Source organism: Acanthopagrus latus, chromosome 23, assembly GCF_904848185.1.
Source record: "Acanthopagrus latus isolate v.2019 chromosome 23, fAcaLat1.1, whole genome shotgun sequence".
Lineage (NCBI taxonomy): Eukaryota > Metazoa > Chordata > Actinopteri > Spariformes > Sparidae > Acanthopagrus > Acanthopagrus latus.
This window is the reverse complement of record NC_051061.1, coordinates 907,909-931,260: the sequence shown is the minus strand read 5'-3', so window position 1 is coordinate 931,260 and position 23,352 is coordinate 907,909. Positions and strand designations below refer to the sequence as shown.

Sequence of the window (23,352 nt, the reverse complement as noted above, 5' to 3'; positions counted from 1 at the left end):
ATTCCTGAGATCTCATAAGGTAGCATAATAATAAGAAACAAAATAAGTATATACTAATTGCTAATACAATAACACTCTGTCTTGCCACTGCAGGTATAAATCCGCTTGTTTCTTAAGGTATGTCATGGGCTTGAGCTCTGCAGTGATTGGCTCTGGTGCGCACATGGCTATGGTGTGACAAATGCGACGTCGCACGCCCTTAAACCACGCAGCAGCCATGTTGAAACTCTCAGATCAGTCTGATCCTGATCTGCAGAGATATTTGAGGCTCACATACACAGACAGACACACACACACACACAAATGTATTGCTTTTATAGAGAGATAGATATATTAAATTACAATATAACTCTCTGCATAGAGTAATACTTATTATACTACTTACTTACTTTAAAATAATTGCCTGAATATGCTCTATATAACAATGAAATAGCAGAGATCTTTTGAAATAGAGGACTGTCCTTGGACACAGTGGCAGACAGGGAGACAGAGGATCACAGTCTGATATATTATGACATGAGAATAAATATAGATATTTAATTGTAGGCTCAGTCATATGAAACACAACAGAGCTATACCTTCTATAATGTAGTCTATGATGACATGACAAGACAAAAACCTCTTTTTCTATGTCCACAGAACAAGGAACGCATGGCGTGATTTAAGAATATGAATGAAATGCTTGGAGGACCAGGCTTCATCATTAGGCCATGAAATACTGCTTATTACAGTCACACAGAGCCTGAACACAGAACACACAGCCTATATTACTATGTTTATGTTGGTGTGGTTGGGTTCTTAAAAAAAAAAAATACTGTTCACATAACTGTAGTAATATATTACTGAAACATTATTACTAACATGTTATATTACTCCATTATCGCTAAAAGTAGGATATTGCTATAACACATTACTTTTGTTACACGCTACCTCCAACACTTCATAGAAACAGTAAGCAAGTAATATTATTGGCTACCAGTCATGTTGACAGTGTGCTGTAACAGAGTGAATGGTGTCTCTGTCTCTATAACTTCAGTTGGAGAGGAGGATTGCAGCTTTACATACGTTTACTTCAACATACAAGTTTTCAACACATCACATTGCTCTGATGTCATGAGTTCAGCTTGTAGTCAGCACCTACATTACATCTGATAAACTGTTACACACAAGATTTGTATTTGCCACAGTGGTGCTGCACTCAGAAATGGTGGGAGGTGCCAAATCACATAAAATGACAATTTCTACATAACGTTGCTTAAAGGTATCAGTGAGACAATGAACTAGGATGCAAGAGGTCCTATTGAAGTAGCAGCTTAACATGTTTTTAAAGTGTTTTTATTCACACTATAGAGTCATACTCAGGGCAGTATGTTCTCACTGGTTCGGATTGGAAAAGATGACCATTAAACAGAAATGATGGCAGAGCGGTCTATGGTTCGGGTTACAGTCTTCCCTGAAGACGAGGGATCAAGTCCAACTTCTGACAGCGCTCGTGTCTTTCACTAAAACCACATGAGCAGCTCAGTTTACAAAATACAGCATTGATAGCATTGGTCTCACTCACTGGATGTAGACTAATGGTGAAAACAGTGCAGGGATATGTGTTATTTGGTGCAATGACAATAACATACGATCCAGAAAGTCCAGTGTTACCAAAAGTTAATAGGGCCTGTTCTTGGCTGAGGCACATCCTGCATCCAAGTTTCGTGAGAGTCTGTTCAGTAGTTATTGTGTAATCCTGCTAACCAACCAACAAAAAGACAGGCGAAAACATAACCTCCATGGCGAAGCTTATAATCAAACACAACATAAACGATTTAATGTCTGAAATGAGTGTCCACAAAAGCTTTTTTTGTCCTCTTCACAGACAGCAGTGGGTGCTGCGTTTCTTCAGTGGAGTTTTTAAAAACAGACACACACAAACACAGTGTGTCTCTGGACTCATTCTCAAGGGAAAAAAATATTTTGAACAAAATAACAGTCCATGGCTCAAAATGATTCTGCTGTCTTTCCATCAGCTCCAGAATCCATCGTCTGTCAACTCCCTAAGACTATGTGCACTCATGAAGATACAGCTCTCTCTTGTTCATGCACACCTGAACAATAACTTCTTATGTCCATTCACATTTACCACTGTATACTGTGGCAGGTTACTTTGTTACAGAAAATACTATGAACATGGCAGAGAAATATGCCTGCTCTCCAAAGAATATTCTTAAATAATTTGTCAGCAAAAAATGCACATCATTTTATTATCAATGTCAGTTTGTGTCTGTCATTGTAGTAACCAAGTATCATAACACATATTCTGAGTTCACATTTGTCAATTATGCTACAAAAAAACAATAAACAAAACATCTGTTTTTGTCTGCTCAGACATTTCTGAATGCTTCCGAAAGCTCTGTTTTTAGGTGACCTGTGATTACAGAAGGTCAAAGTGCATAGGAAGAAGCTTTGCTTTAAGAAATACTACTGTGTGTGAGGACAGGGCCTTAACATGGCGCCCGAGCTCCACCAGTCTAATGAAGTGATATAGGAGGTGGTCAGAAGTGAGGGTGCACCAATTCAGCTATCAGGATGTTTAGATGACAGGATGAATGGGAGACAGTTATAGATCAAGAACACCCAGTGCATATTTTGCAAATTGTGGTCAAAATTATCGTATTTATTACAAATATGAGGTATCAAATACAGGTCATACAGGTCCTCTCCACTCTGCAGCAAGGAGGTACAGAACAAGGTGGCTCCACAGTCTTAACAGGATTCCTCTCCCCCTTAATTCATTCATGTACAGTAAAGCATCTAATCTAGCTGCTTTTCATTCTGCAAACATGAGCATCAGCTGCAATACTACAGTTTCCCTCCCGGCCAAGTACTGAACAACTTGTGAATGGATTCAAAAAGATGACTCACTACTGTTCTGTGTTCTGACGGACTACTTTTCAGTCGTCACTTTATTATAAACCATGGGCATCAACATCTCAAAATAGTTTGAGAGAACCAGTACTGTATTGGATTTGCTTGATACAAAGTTGAAACACTTTCTGCTCACTGCACACGATGCCTGTGTGCGTAGAGACTGCAGAGTGTTGATTAGGGGGAAAAAAAGAAGCCACTTAAGACATATGAAACCCACCATGGAGGCTCATCCTTGTTCTCAGGAACTGTCAGGTATCAGATCCAGACAGCTGTGATGTGGGTTTCATGGCTCAGGTTTGTATGAGGAGGGGGGATTTGTCCCAGGGGAGGCCTGCTCAGGGGCTTGAGTCTCCGGCTGTGGGGAGGGACTGGCTGCCGCCGCTGGTTCTTTCTGCACCAGCTCAGGCTCATCCTGGCCTGCCTGGGGCGGATGCACCAAGACTCGGTCGATGATACCAAAGTCCTGCGCCTCCATGGGGCTCATATAGCGATCCCGTTCCATCACGCTCTCTGACAGGGCAGGAAAGGCATAAAAGAAATGAGTATCCATACACAACAGGTCATTTCTTACCCCTGCAGCAGCTTAAGTCACTGATCATTTTCTCTCATTGAAGGTGTAAATCATGGCTTCAAAAAGCAAGCCCTTATTTGTTGGCGTAAGATAGACGTCCTTCCTTCAAGAACACTAATGTGCATCACAGCTGCACGCTATCTAAGGATTTCAACATCATTTAAAGCTTAAATCTCTATTGGACCCATTTGCAGGTGATGTACAGACACACTGTATCAAGCCTCGTTTCCACTAAGCAGTCCCATTCAGTTCAGTTTGTTACACATTAGTTATTTTAGCATTTCCATTATCACAAGTTGAAGATGCCCTGTTTTTTCATGACCCTTCTGTTGAGGTATCCTTCTTGCTCCACTTTAGTTTTCTTTGTGATTCCATTCCAGACATTTCCTATTACTTCATCCCTGTTCATATTTCAGAATTCTATCAGATTTGTTGTCACTGATCTGACATGTTGCTTGATACTGGAGATTTTAAGAATTTCACACAGGTGAAATGATGTTAAAAAAGGAAATCATGTATGTTATTGCAGAATCACATTTCACAAAATAAAATTTCAACTCCTTTAAAGAACTAAATCCTTGTCTCTGATTGGCTGTTACTGCTCAGTCAATCATGTGATTAAACATGTGATCACTTGAGAGCTGCTTTAAAATTCTGCACACATGGCACACAGGCCAAGTTAGCTTTTTCATTCTCCTCAGCTAAGACAAATGAAAGGACATGCCTCCGACCCATTGTGGCTGAACGGATGAGACCCAGTATCAATGACTTGCATACAACGCAATCAAAAAGAAGCTTTTTTTCGGTCTAAGTCTTGGTTCAAGGGAAAATTGCAACATGTTAGGAAACCATCTTGCCTGCCATCAAGCTCTGTATGTGTTGTGTATGTGCCAAGTGGCAAGACCTGCCTGAAAGGACTTTGGATGAGCTTAAAGTGAAACTCTCGCCAAAATGCAACCTAGACCAAAGAGGCACTGTTAAGATTTACCGCATTTTCGTTTTCGGGTCAAACTCTCTTTTTTTTTTTTTTTTTAAGTTTTTATTTATAGACATTTTCACATTTTAAGCGTAGTGTACTGACAGGACAAGAAAAAATACAGAACGAAGAAAAGGAAAACAAAAAACAAGTATGAGGTCCTGGGGAAGTCAGTATATCAAGGCAAGATTACTTTATAAAAAAAATTGAATATCATACATATTAACATACAATTATTAAGAGAAATGCGTCTCATTGGCATAATTGAGTGCCAGTTTATTTTGACTTCTGTTTAGGAGTGATAAAAAAAACGGATCAGGTTCTTCCAACAGAAGTCTCTTTAAGTCCAGGAATTTGTGGATGATGACTGTATTTCCCAGGCTTTCAGCCACATGTCTTTGGGTATTTCAATGTCTGCGATATAACTTGCCTACAAGATCTTTATTGTTTCCTGAGTTATAAGCATCAATAAATGTATGGATAATAGTTGGTAGCTCTTCTGATTTAAAACCTTTCACCTTTGTATTAAAATAATCACGAAGCTGTAAGTCCTGCCCACCCAATCCATATATCTGGCATAAATTATTGAAACTATCAAGCTCCCCTTTTCTGACAATATTGCACATAGCAGTGATTCCAGAGTGATCTAGCAGTGCTGGAGTAAATTCAGAGTCATATGCTGGCCAATTGAGTAGTTTGACCTCTTTTTGGAGTTGGAAACATTTAACCACTTCCACCCATATTTTCAGTGAGAAATTCACCCATCGACTTGCTGTCTGTTCCTTCTCCTTCCCAACACAACCAAGCAATGACTGTATAGGTGTATCTGTCAAGGATAACTCCACAGTCTTCCATTTGGCAACATAGGATGGGTTACACCAGTATACCAGAGGTTTCAGCTGAGCTGATGTATAATAGTCCTTTAAGGATGGGGGGGCCATGCCCCCCTCCCCCTCCGACAGCTGAAGGGTGGGGAATTTTACCCTTGGCCTTTTATACCAAATGAATCTTGAAATATGCTTATTCCATTCTCTGAATTGATTCTCGGGGACTTCTACAGGAAGTGATAAAAAGAGACATAATAATCAGGGTAAGATATTCATTTCAACAGATCGGATTCTGCTGCCAAAGTCAAGGGGGAGCAGGCCCCATCCCCAAAGATCATCACAGATTTTTTTTCGTTTATGCAACTGTAATTAACATTAAATAGCTGTGATAGGTCTTTGGATAGAACCACTCCCAGGTACTTGATGTGCGATGAGTGCCAGTTAAAGTCATACTTTGCAATTAGTTCCTGAGTGGGAGAGTATTTAAATGTCATAACCTGGGTTTTATGTATATTAAGGACATACCCTGAGTATATTCCCATACTGTACGTCTCCAACATTTTCATTAGCCGAGGCAAGCCTATATCTGGGTCCATAATTGTGACTAATACGTCGTCTGCATATAAACTTATTTTGTACTCCACTCCTCCTACAAATATACCCTTTAGTTCTGTCTCCTGTCGTCTTGCTTGGGCTAGAGGCTCAATGAATAAATGAAAAAGACTGGGGCTAGAGGGGCAGCCCTGTCTACATCCGCGTTGTAGAGTTGTGGACTCAGAGAGGCTGCCATTAACCTTTATTCTTGCTGTGGGGTATGAATAAAGTGTCTGAATGCATTTAATAAAATTTTCACAGAAGCCAAATCTGTTCATTATTTGATAAAGAAATTCCCACCTGACTGAATCAAAAGCTTTTTCAGCATCTAAGCTGAGAATGATAGAGCTAACTTTTTCCTTATTAATCTGTTCAATTATATGTAGGGCCTTCCTTATATTGTCTTGGGATTGCCTATTTTTTATGAATCCAGTTTGGTCCTCGTCTATTAACAAAGAATTTCCATTCTTTTTGTTAATATGGTAGCATATATCTTGTAATCGGTATTTAAGACACTGATAGGTCTATAACCTTTACAATCCATCCTTCCTTATGGATAACTGATATAAAGGCCTCCCTTCAGGAGGGGGGAGAGAGCCTTGTTTTAGGATGTTATTAAAACAGGTCTCAAGTAGAGGTGTAGTGGCAAATAAATCTGGGTCATGATCATGCCTATAAATAGATTTGGGAATATCCCATTCAGTCCCCAATGATGCTCTAATAATGAGTTTTGAGCATGATAAAAGACCAATGTTTGATTCACCCTTTATGATAATATTAAAATGAATGAGCAACAGGTGCAGCCACAGTTCACCCAAGGTCACAGATAGGGCCTGGATGAGACATTTTGTAGGCTTTTACATAACACACTCAAAAATGAAAATAGTAGATGACAGTCTTGCGTGATCATGACAAAGGGGGGTGGTCCAAGAGGGTGTTGGTGACCTTGACCCCAGGTATAAAAGTGGGTTATCCGGGGAGATTTCTCAGTTGCCCCAGGGTACCTCATGGATTTATAACTTCTTCTCTTGGAATAAACACCTTTTTGGACTGAAGAGGCTGTCTTGTCTCTGGTTTGGACTTAGACTTAGAGCTGTTTCTCCTCAGATTTGGACTTAGACTCATAGCTGTTTCTCCTCAGATTTGGACTTTAACTTTTGAGCGGAGTCACAGGGTCTGATAGTGGAATAATTGGACGAATAAGTAAGGTAGTCTCCCACTACAAAGGGAGCAGATGTTCTTTCATGGATTTGTACCACTCTGGGGGGAAACTGTCAGTACCAGGTGACGTTGGAATTCAAACTTGAAATCATATCTATTTCCTTCTTAGTTATTGGGGAGACGAGTTTATCATTAATTTCTTTACCAAGTGTTGGGAGGTCTAGAGTATTCAAAAATTCAGCAATTGTGTGCCTATTAACCTGGTCTGACTGGGAATATAAAGATTTATAGTATTTGTCAAATGCTTTTTGTATACCATCCAGACTATTAGTGATTTTATTTGAGGTAGGGTCTCTCATCTTATGGATGGTGTTTTCTGCTAATTGTTTCCTGAGCTTCCAAACTAGTAGTTTTGTGACTTTAGGGCCTGCCTCATAATATCTCTCTTTCATGAACCACATAATTTTCTCAACTTCCTCGCTTAATATTTTATCTATCTCCTGGCTTACAGTTCTAATTTGGCATATAATACAGGGTTCTGTGTTAGCAATGTGCACTTGTTCCAAGTCTGCAGTTTTTCTTGCAATTGTGACAATTTTTGAGCTTTTACTCTTTTCAAAGCAGCTGTCCTCGCTACGATCTTCCCCCTAAGACCAGCTTTGGCTGCATCCCATAATATACTGGGGTTCACCTCTCTGTTATCATTGTGCTGTAAGTAAATATTTAAATCAGACACCATTGAGCTTCTTAAATTGGGATCATTCAGCATACCTGTGTTATAGCTCCACAATGTTTTAGGCAGTCTACCCTCCAGATGAAATGTCAGGTAAAGCCCTGAATGGTCTGAGAGGACCCTCTGGCCTATACTGCAGTCTTTCAGTCTGTGTAAATCTGTCATACATAAAAAAATTTGTGTGTCTTGCCGAATAGAAAGTGTATCCAGGGTCCGATCCATGCACGGAGTGCCATACATCGATCACTCCCAGGTCTTTAAGTGCCTTATTAGCAAGTTTTTCGGTGGGGTTCCGTGTTCTTTTCTTATTGGTTGTATCTAGCAAAGGGTTAAGAAGAATTTTAAAGTCCCCTACACAGATAAGGGTCCCGTATGTTTCCAATGCAATCAAATCAAACAACTTCCTGAAAAAACATTTATTACTCCCAGGGGGAGCATAAACGTTAAGCATTGTCACCTGATCAATCTTCCCCTTCATCAGAACAAACCTGCCCTCTTTATCACTTATTTCAGATAGAAGTTCAATTCTAATCGAATCTGAAATCAGGATGGCAACTCCCCTTTTCTCACCATTTTATAAGATGAAAAAAAGTATTCCTGAAACCCATCTTTTTAAATTTAAAGCTGGTTGCATTGCTGCCATCTATGGGACTAGCACCTTAGTGCACTACATCCTGCTATATAGACCAGTGTCTTTTAAGAATTTGAAAAAAATGTGTTTTCCCCTCCTGCTTGACCCTACTTCTAAAAGACTTTTCAGAGATACTTCTTCCAAGCCAATTTCTTGCAATTCTCCGAGCATTGTCTTTGGCGGTCATAGTTTCTACAAGAAATCAAAGCATGTTGTGCCGTCTCAGGTTCCTGACATGAACACAAGCCATAGAGCTTTTATTGAAGCTCCTTGCATTACTGATCGGCAAGATGTACTAAACACTCGTGCTGGGACCACCATCACACCAGCGTCAATATGGCAGCGAGCAGAAGCAAATGTAAACAATGCCACATTGTTTCAAATGTAAATATGTCACTGATTATGAAGAAATATCTATTATAAAATATCCAATAGTTAGCTTGCACTGTTTTCATGTTGTTGGCATTCACAGTCACTCACTGCAGCATTCAAGTCAGTGATTAATATGGAGCATGAAACCATAATTGGTGGTTTTAAATGCCTTTACTGGCGCCTAAAGCACATAACTGCCCACCAATTAACTGTTAACACTGATTTAATGCAAGGCAGTATGGAACCACTCTAAACTCTACTACATCACGAATGTGTTACCTATAGGGCACTGCCATCAGTCACTTGCTGGCCTGTGTCCGGCCCCTGTCACAAAAAAAAAAACATGCTTCACTGCTGGTGGGCTGCCCTTCCAACCAACCACCGGGCTTAGCAAGTTTTCTGGGGGAAACCCTGAATACTGACCTTTAAGTTGAAAAAGGAGCCTCATATAAGAAACAATATTAAAATAAAGAGCTGGAAAAGTCACGTGAGATATTGCATGGATAGCTGTTGTCGGAAGACAGAGCCCCACTACCCAAAGCACTCCCATTGAAAATGAATTTGACCCGAAAACAAAAATACGGTAAATCTTAAAAGTGCCACTTTTGTCATAATTATGCTTTTACATGAATGTTGAACTCATATACATTCAAAAAGCCTTGGTTGCATTTTGGCTAGAGTTTCACTTCAACAACCTTATCTGAATGGGAAACTAAAAATATGTTACATCTGCAGGACGTATACACTGTATGTAGCGTGAGTAGTATCCCATTCCAACAGCACTGGACCATCTAGCAGGAAAATGTGAGCGAGGGGAAATATAAACATCTTGGCAATCCTACCAATGGTCTCCAGCGGCTGCCCTGTGTGTTTGGCGTAGATGTTATTGATCTGTCTCTTCAGCTTCAGGATCTCCTCCGCCTGAATAGCGATGTCTGTGGCCTGACCCTGGACACACAGCACACTGGTCAATATTTCGAAAACTTCGCTTTGCCAACTTTTAAACGTTATAATCACCCCTATGCTTGATTTCAGATCCTCATTAGAGGAGCTAGGGAGGCCAACTTACCCTTGCTCCTCCTGAAGGCTGGTGAACCATGATGCGGGCATTGGGCAGTGAATGCCTCATGCCTGACGTTCCTGCTGCCAGGAGCAAGCTGCCCATACTGGCTGCCTGGCCAACACACCAGGTGGAGATGGGATTAAGGATGTACTGCATGGTGTCATAAATGGCCAGGCCTGCTGTCACCACACCGCCTGAGGAGAGAGGCAGGATTTAAGCAATGGCATGAATTTACTCATTCTATTTTTTCACAACTCTTTTTAAAACCAGTATCAAGAATTACGCACGACAAAATTAAATAGACCATAATACTGAAATACTTTGGATCATTATGCAATAATTAAATGGCAATCAGCTGGGTTCTCCCCAGAAATGACGCTCGCTCGTCACCCTCACCCGCTACAAAGCAACTAACATTGAAAATGAGTAGAGTGGCGCTAAGCTAGCAGTATGGCAGCGCTGCGCCACCATTCCATTGTCAGGGGAGAACCCTGATAAGTAAAAGCAAACTGTACATTAACAATGAAAATTAAATCTTTGATGTAACAGCTCACATTTAAATGTGTCATGGCAAAAACTAAAAAGGGAAAATAATCTTTAAAGGGCAACTCAAAGGACAACACGCAACACATTTATTACAGTCCTTCAGTAGTAGGTTTAAAGTTTCCTCTCTGCATTTCACCCCCTTTTGCAGTTGCCCTGCTCCATTTAATAAATAGAGTAGCGCTAAATGGAAAATGAAAAAAAAAACAGAAACAACAATAACTTTTTATCTAATGTAGATAGGACATAAATATGTACATAGTTCATTTTCACTTTCCAATTATTGTTAGTGGTAGCATGCACAAAGAGACAGTCAGTCTCTTGTCAGTAAAAGAAGTAAAAGCAGCAGATCTCCACAGTTAAAAACTGGGAAGCAGTTGTTGCTCTTTGTCACATCAAAAACTGTTGAAAGCACCCCCAGTGTTTTATTTTCCTTGTTTCAATTTGTCTGTGGGCCCAGAACTGACAGCCTCAAAAATATATAATGGCAACACTTCACTGCCTGTCTTACCAGGGCTGTTGATATACATGTGGATGGGTTTGTTGTTGCTTTCTGACTGGAGGAAGAGCAGCTGGGCAATAACCAGGCTGGCTACAGAGTCATCGATCTGTGCAGAGGAGAAGGAGCAGGAATAAAAATCACTTTAAAAACATGTTCATGAAAAAGGATCACTCTTAAATCGGCCCAACATCCAGAAAGATACTTACAGGACCCATTACGCAAATAATTCTCTCTCTCAGGAGGCGAGAATAGATGTCATACGCCCTTTCTCCTCTGCCCTGGGGGGGGAAAAAAAAAGAAACACTTGTTTTTAGCTGAAGAACACCAACAAAACAAGTTTATCTCCAACTGTGACGAATAAAAGAACATTCCATGTTGTAAGCATGTTTACATTGGTTTCCCATTCTCTAAGTTACTGAATTTGGGTTTTTTGAACATTTATTAAATCATCTTTCAGAGACCTTAAACTCGCTAAAGTTACATGTTTTTAGTTATATTATGCTCTATGACAATTCCCATGTGAGTGGAGACTTTTCAACTTTGAAACTGTCCTTGTTCGTGCATTCAAGTTCACTCTGACTTCCACAGCCTTTGGAATGTAAGAGGTGACGACATCTATTGTGATTACACTGATGGATTGGCTATTAGCACCACATTTGTCATCTAAAATCTTACCGTGCATATTGGTAGTTTGTTTCTGCTCCATCTTTGGTGCTGTGACAATTGCCACATCCCGTTTGCACACATATTTATTGTATACAGCAGTCTCCCCCAGTATTTGTGGCCCCCTCAAACTTGTATTCCTTTACCATGTGTTTTGGTTCGATATAGATATATATATATATATATATATATATATATATATATATATATATATATATATATATATATATATATATATATATATACATAATATATATATATATATATATATATATATATATATATACATACATACATACAGTATTATTGCATGTGGCCTAGCCGACCTCAATACATGGACCTTTGAGTTATTGAAAAAAATCTTTGTGGCCCTTTAAAATTTGTATTTGAGCACCCCTGTATACAGTATGTACTATTATCAAATACAATTCCATTGGGTGCACCTGAAGTGGCGGGACATTGGCTCTTTATAGAGAAATCATAAATAGCGCTACATTAAGGAACATGGCAGCTCTGAACACAGCTCAGCAGTCTCACTCACCGTCTGCTCCACAACTATGGGTATGAGAGGACTCCTCCATACAGGACTGTGGTGGATGGACCTACTGTGTTTCACTGTCATCCCTCCAATCTGCAACACCCTCTGGCAGACATACAGAAACACACAATGGTTAGCTTGATTTTACAGCATATTTTCCAGGAGAGAAAAGGCAATAATTAAATTGTAACAACCTCATGTTGGTTAGACATTACTCACGCAGTAATTTCTTATACCAATTAATTTAGAAATGTCATGTATGTGAAGTCGGAAATCACACATCTTTCAGTTTAGTACTGCTTTACATTACTATTCTCTGCCATCTGCACCGTGTTTCTGTTAATTCACCTTAACAAAACATATATTTATGCCAAGTATATCTGCTGTTCCCTATAAAGACATTGTGGGGTGAGGTTGTGTAAGTATCAGTTTTAAATAAACTCCAGGTGAATCTGCTCTAGACTTATGACAACATGCCCAAGAAATGAGTTGAACATTGAACTCAACACTACTATTTTTTTGTTTGTTTGTTTGTTTGTTTAATTTCCACAGTTAAACAGTGACTATGGAACGTCAGCTGACACTTCTGTGACGTTACCTGAGCATCGCGCTCCACTGATACGTTACATCACCAGAGACCAACCGCCCAATAAATGTCTTTCATTGTCATGACCGGTGAAATTATTTCAGTCTCGTGTTTATCAAGAGGAACCCCACATGTCTTTGTAGAAGACAGCATATCCGTCGGGTTACATTGTGAAGCCGAAGGGTTTAGAGGTGATGCTATGAGGCAACGTTACACAAGCTGTTAGCCAACCCGCTAAACAAGACAGACATACAGACACACATACAGACAGACAGACAGACAACAGACAGACAGACAGACAACAGACAGGCTGGCAGACAGGCAAACAGGACCCAACGCCGTGAGCTGCTGCAGCCTCGCTGACACACAGACACCAACAAATCTAATACTCACTCGTAACAGCATTCTGAAGTCGTTGAGGTTCTCTGTGAGGTGACAGGTGACCCTACTGATACACCGGAACCACTTCCAGCGTGACCTTCGGACCAATTCTTCTTCGTACGAGCTCACCAGCTCCCCCTGTAGGGCTGGTGTCGGTGCAGAACCAGGTCCTCACCGATGGGATGAGATCCACTCAGGATGTCACACACCGCATGGCTGCATGGTGATAAACACAACCATAACAATTATTGGGAAGACATTATTTAAACAAGACTGGTGCGAGAGAAATGTTTTATATGTGACTGATCTGATGGATAAGCATGGCCATTTTATACCCTTAAGTTAGTGTTGACTGCTGGGACCATCAATCCTTTATTTATTTTACATCAGGTTTTCATCATGGTCGCTCTCCTAAAGAAGGTGTCAGAGTGAAGTCACGTCCAAGTCTCATTTCCTTATGGTTTACATTTTTTAAATGTTATCTTTAAATGACTCATTTGTGTTGTTTTTATATTTTCTACTGATTTTGTTTGTCACACAACACAGACATGTATACACTGACTGCTGTATGCACATGTGAAAGTATATATGGTTGTTCTGGGTTGTACTGTTTCATATGCAAGCTACAAACATGAGTCTGTCAACTGAGTTGTGACATAAAGATAAGGAAAAAGGGATCAAATTCACGCTCCTTTCATTTCATTATTCATCACTATAATTATGCTTTATGAATACATGGATAAGTATCAGCTGTCAGGCTGCTAATCCCCAGACATTACAGTTTTTCTTGATTGCTTTGATGCAGCAGTCAACTCAAACTCCACGTTCTCAAAACAGTTAACGACAGGCTGAAACACTGGCACGCATGGTCAAAATGACACATTTTGTTTGCAAAAGGCTCTGACGGTGCCAAAACAATTAAAATATGCAACAAAAGCAAATTTTGCCTTCAAACAACACAACTTGCAAATAAGTGTATGAGCTCTTCCAATCAATCATTACACAGTGGACAACAAAATATAAAATACAGCACTCAGTGTGAATCAGTGCACCATTGCTTGTCACTGTAGCCTATTACTGTACATAGCTTTCATGCCAGTGCCATTTGTTGTCAAATTTCTTCTTGCAAAGAATTGGATCCAGAATCCAGAGATGCTCTGATGCAAATTGTATTGATTCCATTGATTCTTTTTTCAAACTGTGAAACTGCCAAAAACTCAATACTGTAAATTTTACACAAAATACATGTAAACCAAAATAAAATCTCTTAGAGGATGGAGAAAGCTGGTAGTTTCATAGTCCACAAAACATTTCTGCAGCTTCACAGCAACCATTTTCCTGAACAACTCATTAAAATCCCTTCTATCCATCTACTTCCCCAACTAAACTAAAAAAAAAATGTCAGGTTAGGTTAATCCTCAAGTCAGCATCCCTGACCAAAGGCACTGGCTCAAGATCCTGAATTGGTCGCCAGGCGCTACGCCGTGGCTACCCACTGCTCCTCAGGGATGGGTTAAATACAGAGAAAGAATCTCACTGTACAAGCTGTATGTGATAAATGAAATACCTTTACCAACTCAAATCTGACCTCAGTGACGTCATCCACTTTCCACCTCTTCTAGATGGAACACTGGTGACACTTCACCTCGCAGGATGGCCTTTGCTGTGTCTGTCCAGTGGGCAAACTTTTATCCATGGCTTAAATAAAGAAAAAAATAAGTGTTGGTTATAACAAAGATAGTAAGTGTCAACATCTTTGTGCTTTCACCTTCCAAGGTCAAAATTCTCCATGAGCAAAACACAGCACCACTTTTGCAAAGCCGACATGTCCCTCTGAAAAGAAATATCTCACAAGCTGCAGTAAATGTCATTTACAGGATTTTAATGGTTTACTTTGAATACGCAGGTCAATTTACCACAGTGAAATCATAGGGGGCATCCAGCACAGTGTAAAGGGCATACTATGAAAAAAACAATAATTTTATGTTTACATCTTTTATGCAAACAGAATTAAAACCAAGGATGTCTCCTACCATCAACATGAAGATGCCACAGTCATTTCTGTACAGCTGGCTTGGAAAATTCTATGATGACAGAAAAATTGGATGAGTTGCAGTTCTGTTAAATCTAGATTACAAATAGTGTATACTGATACCTCTTTTTCCAAACCAGTAGTCTCTTTCCACGGTCCAGGAAAGACTGACTGGGAAAGATTTCTAAAATTTGAAAAGACATATGTATTAACAACTATGTTGTTGTCAAAACCATATGATATCATACATGCACAGTACACACCATGCAAGTAATTCAGGTCATGAATGGACCTTTACATGCAGTCACACAGAAGCACACTTTTTAATGGTACAATGTTATGAAATATATTTTCAATATCACATCATGTTCAACTGTATAATTCTTATGATTTGTGGTACTTGATGTGCAAATTTGCAGGTATATTTAGGTTGTACCATTAAAAAGACTCTTACACAGATGAGAACATGATCTGGTGAAAAAAAAGAATGTAGAGCTGGGCAATATGTCAATATAGCGACATCCTGTGGGATTTTGGATGTTGTAATGATGGGATTTGATTTTGCCCATAGTGCTCAGCCCTACAACAAACCTTTTCAGAACAGCACGGGAACATGAACACCAATGAGAACCGAAATGCAAGTTTGTTAGTGACCACAGCAGTTCTCTCATTTCTGTATCACCAAATCCAGATTGTGCACGTGCACATTTAGAATCCAGAGAGAATATCTCCTCCACCATAGGAATGTGGGTGTGTCAGTTGTTAATAAAATATCAAAATGCAGACCATTTGTCACAGGTAACACCAGTACTTACGGACAACAGGTAATGTCCACTTTTCCACACAGGGATAACAATGGAGTGCCTAATGTGAACGTGTCTCTAATAACAAAGAAAAAATTCAACATATACAATACATAGAAATATATTTTCAATTGAATCCAATAGGTATACTTACAGGTAAACTTGGGAGTGGGTCGCAGGCAGTTGGCTGTTGCCATGTTGGTACAGCATACAAATCAGCCACAAAAATGCATTTCCCCTGAGGAAAATATTGCATATGTGAACCTTGGCATGCAAACAGTGTTTAAATGAAATGCAACTATGTTCGGAATATTTCGGAATACCTTTGAGCGGTTTGTTCGATGAGCTCAAAACAAGCGTAATGAATCCTCAATTCGCCCACAAAGTGCCCAAACCCTTTATACATCCGAAAGAATATCTGGTATCTGTGTAAATGGTGATAGTTTTACCTTTTGCCAGATGGAAGGCCCTCATCAGTGCATACAACTCAGCAACTTGAGCGGAACTTGAGGGTGGTAGGGCAGTGCTTTCAGTTATTGAACTATTATCACAAATTGCATACCCTGCACGTGGGACTCCATTTTCTCTATAAGCAGAGCCATCAGTGTAGAAAACAAGATCAGAGTTGGAAAGAGGATTCTGAAAGGTCAGGACGAGGTTTAGAAGAGCATGAGATGACATCCATGTAGTTATGGGGATCGCCATCATCTTTTGTTGACAATAGTGTAGCAGGGTTGAGAATAGAACATCTTTCTAACATGATGCGTGGAGCAATTAGTGTCAATACATCCCACACTGATGGGGACACACTAAACATTACTCTCTCATGGACTTTCCCTTTCTCTTCACCTATGGGTTTATTGTGATCTGTTGGAGCAGCTAACACCGTTCTTTTGTTATGTTGATTAATCTCTAAAAGGATGGCGTCTGGTGTGCAATAGATGGTGCAATTGATGGTGCACAACAAATCTCGCCCTAACAGATTCAAGGGTCTGGTATTTGACAGGTAGACAAATGGGAATACGTCCAACCCCCACAGCTCTAACTGTTCTTCAAATGCTTTCAAATTTCTTGGTCTTAATGTAAAAAGAGAGGCTCCTGTGTCTACCAGAAATGACGTTGATTTTCCATTCACACTTTAATTCTTACTCACCGTTAGCCAATGATGTGGCAGCAGCTAGAAAAATGTCACCGTAGTGAACATGTTTTGTGTGACCTGTTTGTGAATATACAGATGTTTTAAAATGGCTGAAAACAGCTGTATGATTCTCTTCTTTTCTTCCCAGGCATGGGAGCATGACTGTGCAATAAAATTATGTCACCAACACAACAGCTTAATTTCCATATAATTGCCAACCAAACCTCATTATTCTGCATTCATTTTATCTAGAAGAACATAATATTGTACTGTAATTACCAGTAGATCTAAACATACAGCTTGTCAGTGTATGGATTTAACTGGTTTAGTTTAGATATTTCTTCACATTTCGCTCACTTGCCCACATAATTAATGGCCTGTCAAATAGCGGATGACAGACTTGTTTTATGACCTTCATTTTGTTGGTTTCATTCTTGTTGTACCACACTTAAAGCAGCATTATGTAGAAATTTGCATTTTGATTGATTTGGCAACTGCCCACAGTAAAAACCTTACACAATGTAGCTTTAAGCTTTGAAAAATTATTTATGGTTGTGTTCAAAGATCAATTTAAGAATTAACACACTGATCTCAGCATAGAAATGATTTTGTTCAGGCAAGTATTCCTGTTATAATACAGTTATGCAGATGCAGTATGCCTTTTCTATAAATTGGACATAAAAACAGGCTGTTGCTGATGTTACGTTTTCTCTTTTTCTTCTCCTTAAACGTGGAACTGGATGAGATTCTTTTAAAAGGACAGAAGAACTGCATTTTGACTGTGTTGTGCTGTCTTTTCTTAAAATTAATGATGTTTCTGGGACGCATTATATTTGCTTCAGGACTGTAGAGAGTAGAATAGTCTGCTTTGCACAGAAAGGAAAAACTTCCTCAGTTCCTGCAGCTACAGACTACGATTTTGCAGGCTAGAGCAAATACATCAACAACTAAATGTCTGTACAATAACCAGACATAAACTATAGTAAACATTAGTCCATCGACACTAGCCCCATTCACACTGCCATTTGAATTCAGGGATCCCGCGCCGATTCTCCACCTCCTCCTCTGTGTGAAAGTCTCAGAGGCGATAAGGAGTGAAATTTCGCTCCGGCACTGATATGCCTCTGGGGGGGTACCAACACATCCCATTGTTCTGATGTTATGACTTTAGTTTGTAGTCAACACCTACATCTGAAAAAACTTCAACACACCAAATTACGCATGTGTGTGTGGGTGGGTGGGTGCGCGCGTGCGTGCGTGTATCTGGGTGTATGTGTGTGTATTTGCGTGTGGGTGTATCTGGGTAAGTGTGTATCTGTGTGTGTGTGTGTGTATTTGGGTGTATGTATGTGTGTCTGTGTGCTTGGCTTGTGGGTGGAGGGAGTAAAGAAGCAGTGACTGAATAGGGTTTTTATTGTGAAGGCTCTCACCGGACGCTGTGTTTTATTTCAGGCCAGCAGTGAATGGTTCCCATGATTGCTCGCTCACTCTCCCTGTAACTTGGACTCAGTCATGTCAAACAACAGCGCCACCAGCAGCAGCCTGGCCCTTGCCCAGAAGGCAGTGAAGCAGCTTCGTCTCGAGGCCAGTGTCCGTCGGATAAAGGTATGTACCCACAACTCAACACTTCCTAAAACTGGATCAAACCTCTCCTGTGTGTGTGACCACCACCTTTGAATTGCATCATAAGCTTAATATTGGGTGGTACATCTGGACTTAATTATTTCACTATTGTCAATTTACTTACCTAAAATTTACTGATACAATTTTTATTAGCATTGACGTTAATATTTTCTTTTTGATGAGGAATTTCGCTGCTGAAAATAAAACTCAATGGATTTGCTGGTATAGGAGCTCTGTGATTGGGTAGACCAGCTGTTAAGTTTAGGAAATGTTTTCCTATGAGCTCCTGTGAAAAGTAGTGTTTTTATGTTGCATTGTACAAGTCTAGTAGTTAAGATCCAAATAAATGTTTCAAGCTAGTTTGTGTTATTAGTCATTGGAAAGCCATGTGAGTGTGATTTCCTGGTGTGCAGTGTAGCGCAGTGAAATGGTAACAGACAGTCTTCTGTGTGCCACTGCAGCACACTGATAGCTTTGTTGATTGTGCTGCTGTGTGACTAGTGTGATTGTTGGGTGGCTACTTATTTTAGAACAGAAGTCAGACTAGCTTGAAGTGTGTGTCTGTATTAAGCACCCCAGCAGAATTTCACTCAGCCAACAGATTCTTGAAGTTAGTGACAGTCCACAGCAGCGCGTTTATAAAAACTTAAGGCTTGCATTTTGATATTTAGTAGGATCATATACTATGAAGGCTGAACTGATTACTGCGATTTGATTCAAAGGCATATTTACAGCAAAAACCCGCAAAAATTTCATGACTATGTCAAGTCTATGTCACACAAACTATGGTACTGTCTTTGTCAATGTATTGCAATAATACTGACAAGACCTTAAAGGGAGACTATGTTTATTATATGTAATAAAAAGACAAATGTTACTAAGGTATGATCCCCTTCCTGTTACGAATGAAATGTTACGTTCATAAACAATAAAACAAGCCTGTCCTGAGGTCGCTGAGGTTAGCTGGAAGCTGTAATAAAACAAAACATCACTAAAAAATATGGACTGACTTTAAATCCCTAATGTTTGACACACCCCCAACACAATTACTGTATGAGACCCTGCACTTCTCATCAGACAAAATTTGTCACATCATATTCTGGAAATAACCCACCATAAAGGAAAACAATCATCACCGACACAGAGGTTAGCAACCACCATTTTTTCACAGGTATACACTTTAGTCAAATGTGGGGTATTTACTGATGTATTTTATATTGTAGAACAAAAGTGAACAATATCTTACACAGACCTTGTGTTTGGCATTTAATAAAAAACTAACAACAGCCTCAAACCTGCACCACTCTTTATGCAACCAAGGGCTGAAAAGCTTCCAAAATGCATATAAGATATGTACAAAATGCATTGTAGCAGCTGTGTTCTCACATTATCAGGCATAATACTCTTCAGTTTAACAATAAACCAGTGTCATCAGAAAGGCATTTCATTTTTACGCCATGTGGAGGCCATCTTGAACATACCACCTAAAGAAAAAACAACAACAAAACAACTTATTTAAGTAATTATGAGTCAGAAGTCGTGCTGGCCACATGAGGTTGGCATACTGAGGCTCAGGATCCCCCAGGTTTCCTGTTCTTCCTGCTTATGCCCATTGCCTATAACAATGTTTATCCACATGAAGGCTCAGTTTATTAGTTCAGCAGCTTCTTTACCATGTCGATAATGGAGTAAGAAAAAAATCTTTATTTGATCACATACCAAACAATGCACCTTATAGTGAAAGTGGTATGTGGGCACCACCTCCAGATCTGAGTTCTTGGTCACAGGTATTGACTGGAGAACTAGCCCAGTGTTTTGGTGGTGGTGTATAACGAAAGTCTGGACTACTTAGAGGAAACCCACACAAGCACGGAGAGAACATTGGCTTTAATTGACAGGATAGCTGAAGACATGACAGGAAACAGGTTGAAAGAGAGGGGGAATGAATATTCTGACTGTTTTATTTTTGTTGTACATCACCTTGTGACTCATTTTTGAAAGGTGCTACATAAATAAACTTATTATTATTATGCAAACTTGTGATTCACTAGATATTAGACTCATTTGAGATTTGTTTTATTTTTTTGCTACAAAACTACATAGTGTCCCTTTAACATTTGACTCATTTAGTCAGGGATTTGAGGATTCTTAAAATAACCTGGGTACAGATGTGAAGCCCTGACAGTCTCAATATCTGACATAGCATAATTGAAAGCTATTGTCTTGTATTTGCTCCCCATATATTTGACTGCTAATGTTTTCAGTTTTGAAGCTGCTTTACATGACAGTTCGTGTAAAATGGAGGTTGATCCATGAACAGAAATCACAGAACAATTGTGTAGTATTTTAAAAGGCTGCCCTGCCGTAACTAACAATTGGATAGAGTAAGCAGACTGGTAATTGTGTCTGATGACATTTTAATCAATCTAAATTAGGAACAGGATGTGAGTGTTTCTGTGACGTCCTGTACAGATGGAAGGCAGGTGGAAAACTGTCCGACTTGACAGCAACTTTTTATCCCTACCCCCTGCTGCTGATCTCATCCCTTCTCCATGTGGGCCGCTGTTTATCTCCACTGAGCCAAATGTAATATATGGAATAACTTACAGGTTTCACAGGCTGCTGCAGAGCTGAAGACCTTCTGTTTGCAAAATGCCCACAAAGACCCCCTCCTCACCGGGGTGCCCTCCAGTGATAACCCATTCAGGCCTCCCAAGTCATGTGTCCTCCTCTGAGGTGTGAGTGAAGCTCTCTTGGCATGAACATGAATTTGTCAGATATTTTTGATGTTCTTAACTGATATTCTTTCATGTTCTTCTTATACATTTTTCTATCATACCTCTTTGAACTGCAAAACAATGACCCCGCTTTCTTCTAGAGCACAAGACACAACGCCTTAAGCTAAATGTGTTTCTCATCTTTTTAGGGCTGAGAAGGAGTGCGAAAGACTAAGATTTCGGTCATGTGCCTCTGAAGATAAAGAAGCCAAGATATCTCTCTCTCTCTCTCTCTCTCTCTCTCTCTCTCTCTCTCTCTCTCTCTCTCTAAACAAAAGTCCTGGAATTGATGACAAGTTGAGTGAAAAACCCACTTGGCAGACACCAGCTTCCTGTCTTATTTGTTTCTTTCTTATGGAGAAATCATCTGAATCATCCATGTGGTTTTTCTTTTGTACATGTTTATAAAACATATCCAATCTGTGCCACATATGAGCAGAAAACTAAACTGGGTCATTTGCACTCCAGATGATACTTACTACTAGTACTTTTTCATAGTTTTTACACCTTTGGTAAAGAAATGAAGAAGTATGCAGACCTGATACACTGCTGATGGCTGATGGGTAATTGCTGATCTTGTCCAGCTCTTACAGATCAAAAAGCTCTCTCGTCTCACGTGCACTGTTGTCATTCATTGAATTCATTAAAAGTTGCCCTCTGTTTGTTTATGTCATCTGTCTGTGATGCTATCTGGCATGAACTCTGCATCCTCATTCTAACAAATACTGACAATAATAAAGCACCATTATGTCACTCATATCATCACCTTATGATATGAGCTTCAGAGTTATGTTGATTGTTCAATGTCGTGTAACAGGATGAATGGTGTCTCTGTCTCTTGTTTCTGTATTGCTCATTGTAACTTAAGTGAGAGGGGAGGATCACAGCATCACACACAGGTTTACCTCAACACAAGTTTTTAACACATCACATTGTTCTGATGTCATGAGTTTTGCATTTGCTCAGGAGAAAATGGACACTTGCGGCGAATGGGTGTTTTTTAACGGAAAGTCTGCGAACTTCAAAAGCAGCTACAGCGGCTGATTTAACTAATCAGGGCAGTTACTAAAATACAGAAGGAGTCAGCTCTCATTGCACTCACAAAGACTTCCTTGAGAAAAAAATCACATGAATGAAAGTGAAAATAACAACAAAGGTGTATTTACTGCATTTTCAAGACAACAGAAAAGATGAGTTTCTGACTTTTTGACTTAAAAGGGTCACATAAATCACGTATTTAGTTGTAATTTTGAGATCTCATAGCTCAGTTTTCCAAGCTGTGAATTTCTGAAGGCACACAAACACAGCAGCATTCTTTGAGTGTGTGAAACCAAAAAGCAGCACTTACAACTGTCTTACATCCACAAATTGAAGAAACTGAAAGAGACAGAGTAACAAAGTAACAGAGTAACTGCATTTCCTTTGAGCACTTATCTCTATTACATTTGATTGCACCAGGCATGTTAATGTTTAATCATAAATCCTTTCAGCGCTAAGACTTTAATCGATCAAAACTCTATTAGCTGACAATTATAGAAGGCAAAATACATAAAAATGATCTTGTTACAAATTAAAATACTTGCTAATCAAATGTATCAATTTAATATACAAAATAATGGTATGAGAACACATTTTTTTAAAAATCCAAATAATATTTGTAATCAGTTGCCTTGATATAGAGTGGGTTTTGTTGGGCCAGTGGTCGTCTAGTGACAGACAAGAGATAAAATTAAATCATATTTTGTGCTGTTTAGTTTACATTCAAGTCACTGGGTTTCAACATGTTGCTCCTCTGCCGTGTCTCCCTGTGCCTTTGAAAAATGAATAGTGGTTGTTTTTAACATCATCACTACTGTATAGGCATCGAGTGACTCTTACATCCTCTGATTGTAAAATACATCCCACAGAACAGTATCTGC

The 23,352-nt window shown here is 39.5% G+C and overlaps 2 protein-coding genes across 2 annotated transcripts; one reads left to right on the top strand and one right to left on the bottom strand.

The window, feature by feature from the left end:
• Nucleotides 1-2,644: 2,644 nt before the first annotated feature.
• Nucleotides 2,645-13,223, bottom strand: LOC119014554 (caseinolytic mitochondrial matrix peptidase proteolytic subunit). The gene is made up of 7 exons (XM_037089846.1): nt 13,073-13,223; nt 12,097-12,198; nt 11,099-11,170; nt 10,902-10,998; nt 9,854-10,041; nt 9,627-9,732; nt 2,645-3,429 (listed from the first exon to the last, which is right to left on the bottom strand). Exons 1-7 carry the CDS (start codon nt 13,082-13,084, stop codon nt 3,203-3,205), a joined length of 804 nt encoding a protein of 267 aa, XP_036945741.1. The 5' UTR covers nt 13,085-13,223; the 3' UTR covers nt 2,645-3,202.
• Nucleotides 13,224-18,464: 5,241 nt separating this feature from the next.
• si:dkey-204f11.64 (uncharacterized protein LOC100537752 homolog) lies at nt 18,465-21,700 on the top strand. Its single transcript, XM_037089157.1, has 3 exons — nt 18,465-18,638; nt 21,266-21,392; nt 21,583-21,700. The coding sequence occupies exons 1-2, from the start codon at nt 18,546-18,548 to the stop codon at nt 21,389-21,391; spliced, it is 219 nt and encodes a 72-aa protein (XP_036945052.1). The 5' UTR covers nt 18,465-18,545; the 3' UTR covers nt 21,392; nt 21,583-21,700.
• Nucleotides 21,701-23,352: the final 1,652 nt, after the last annotated feature.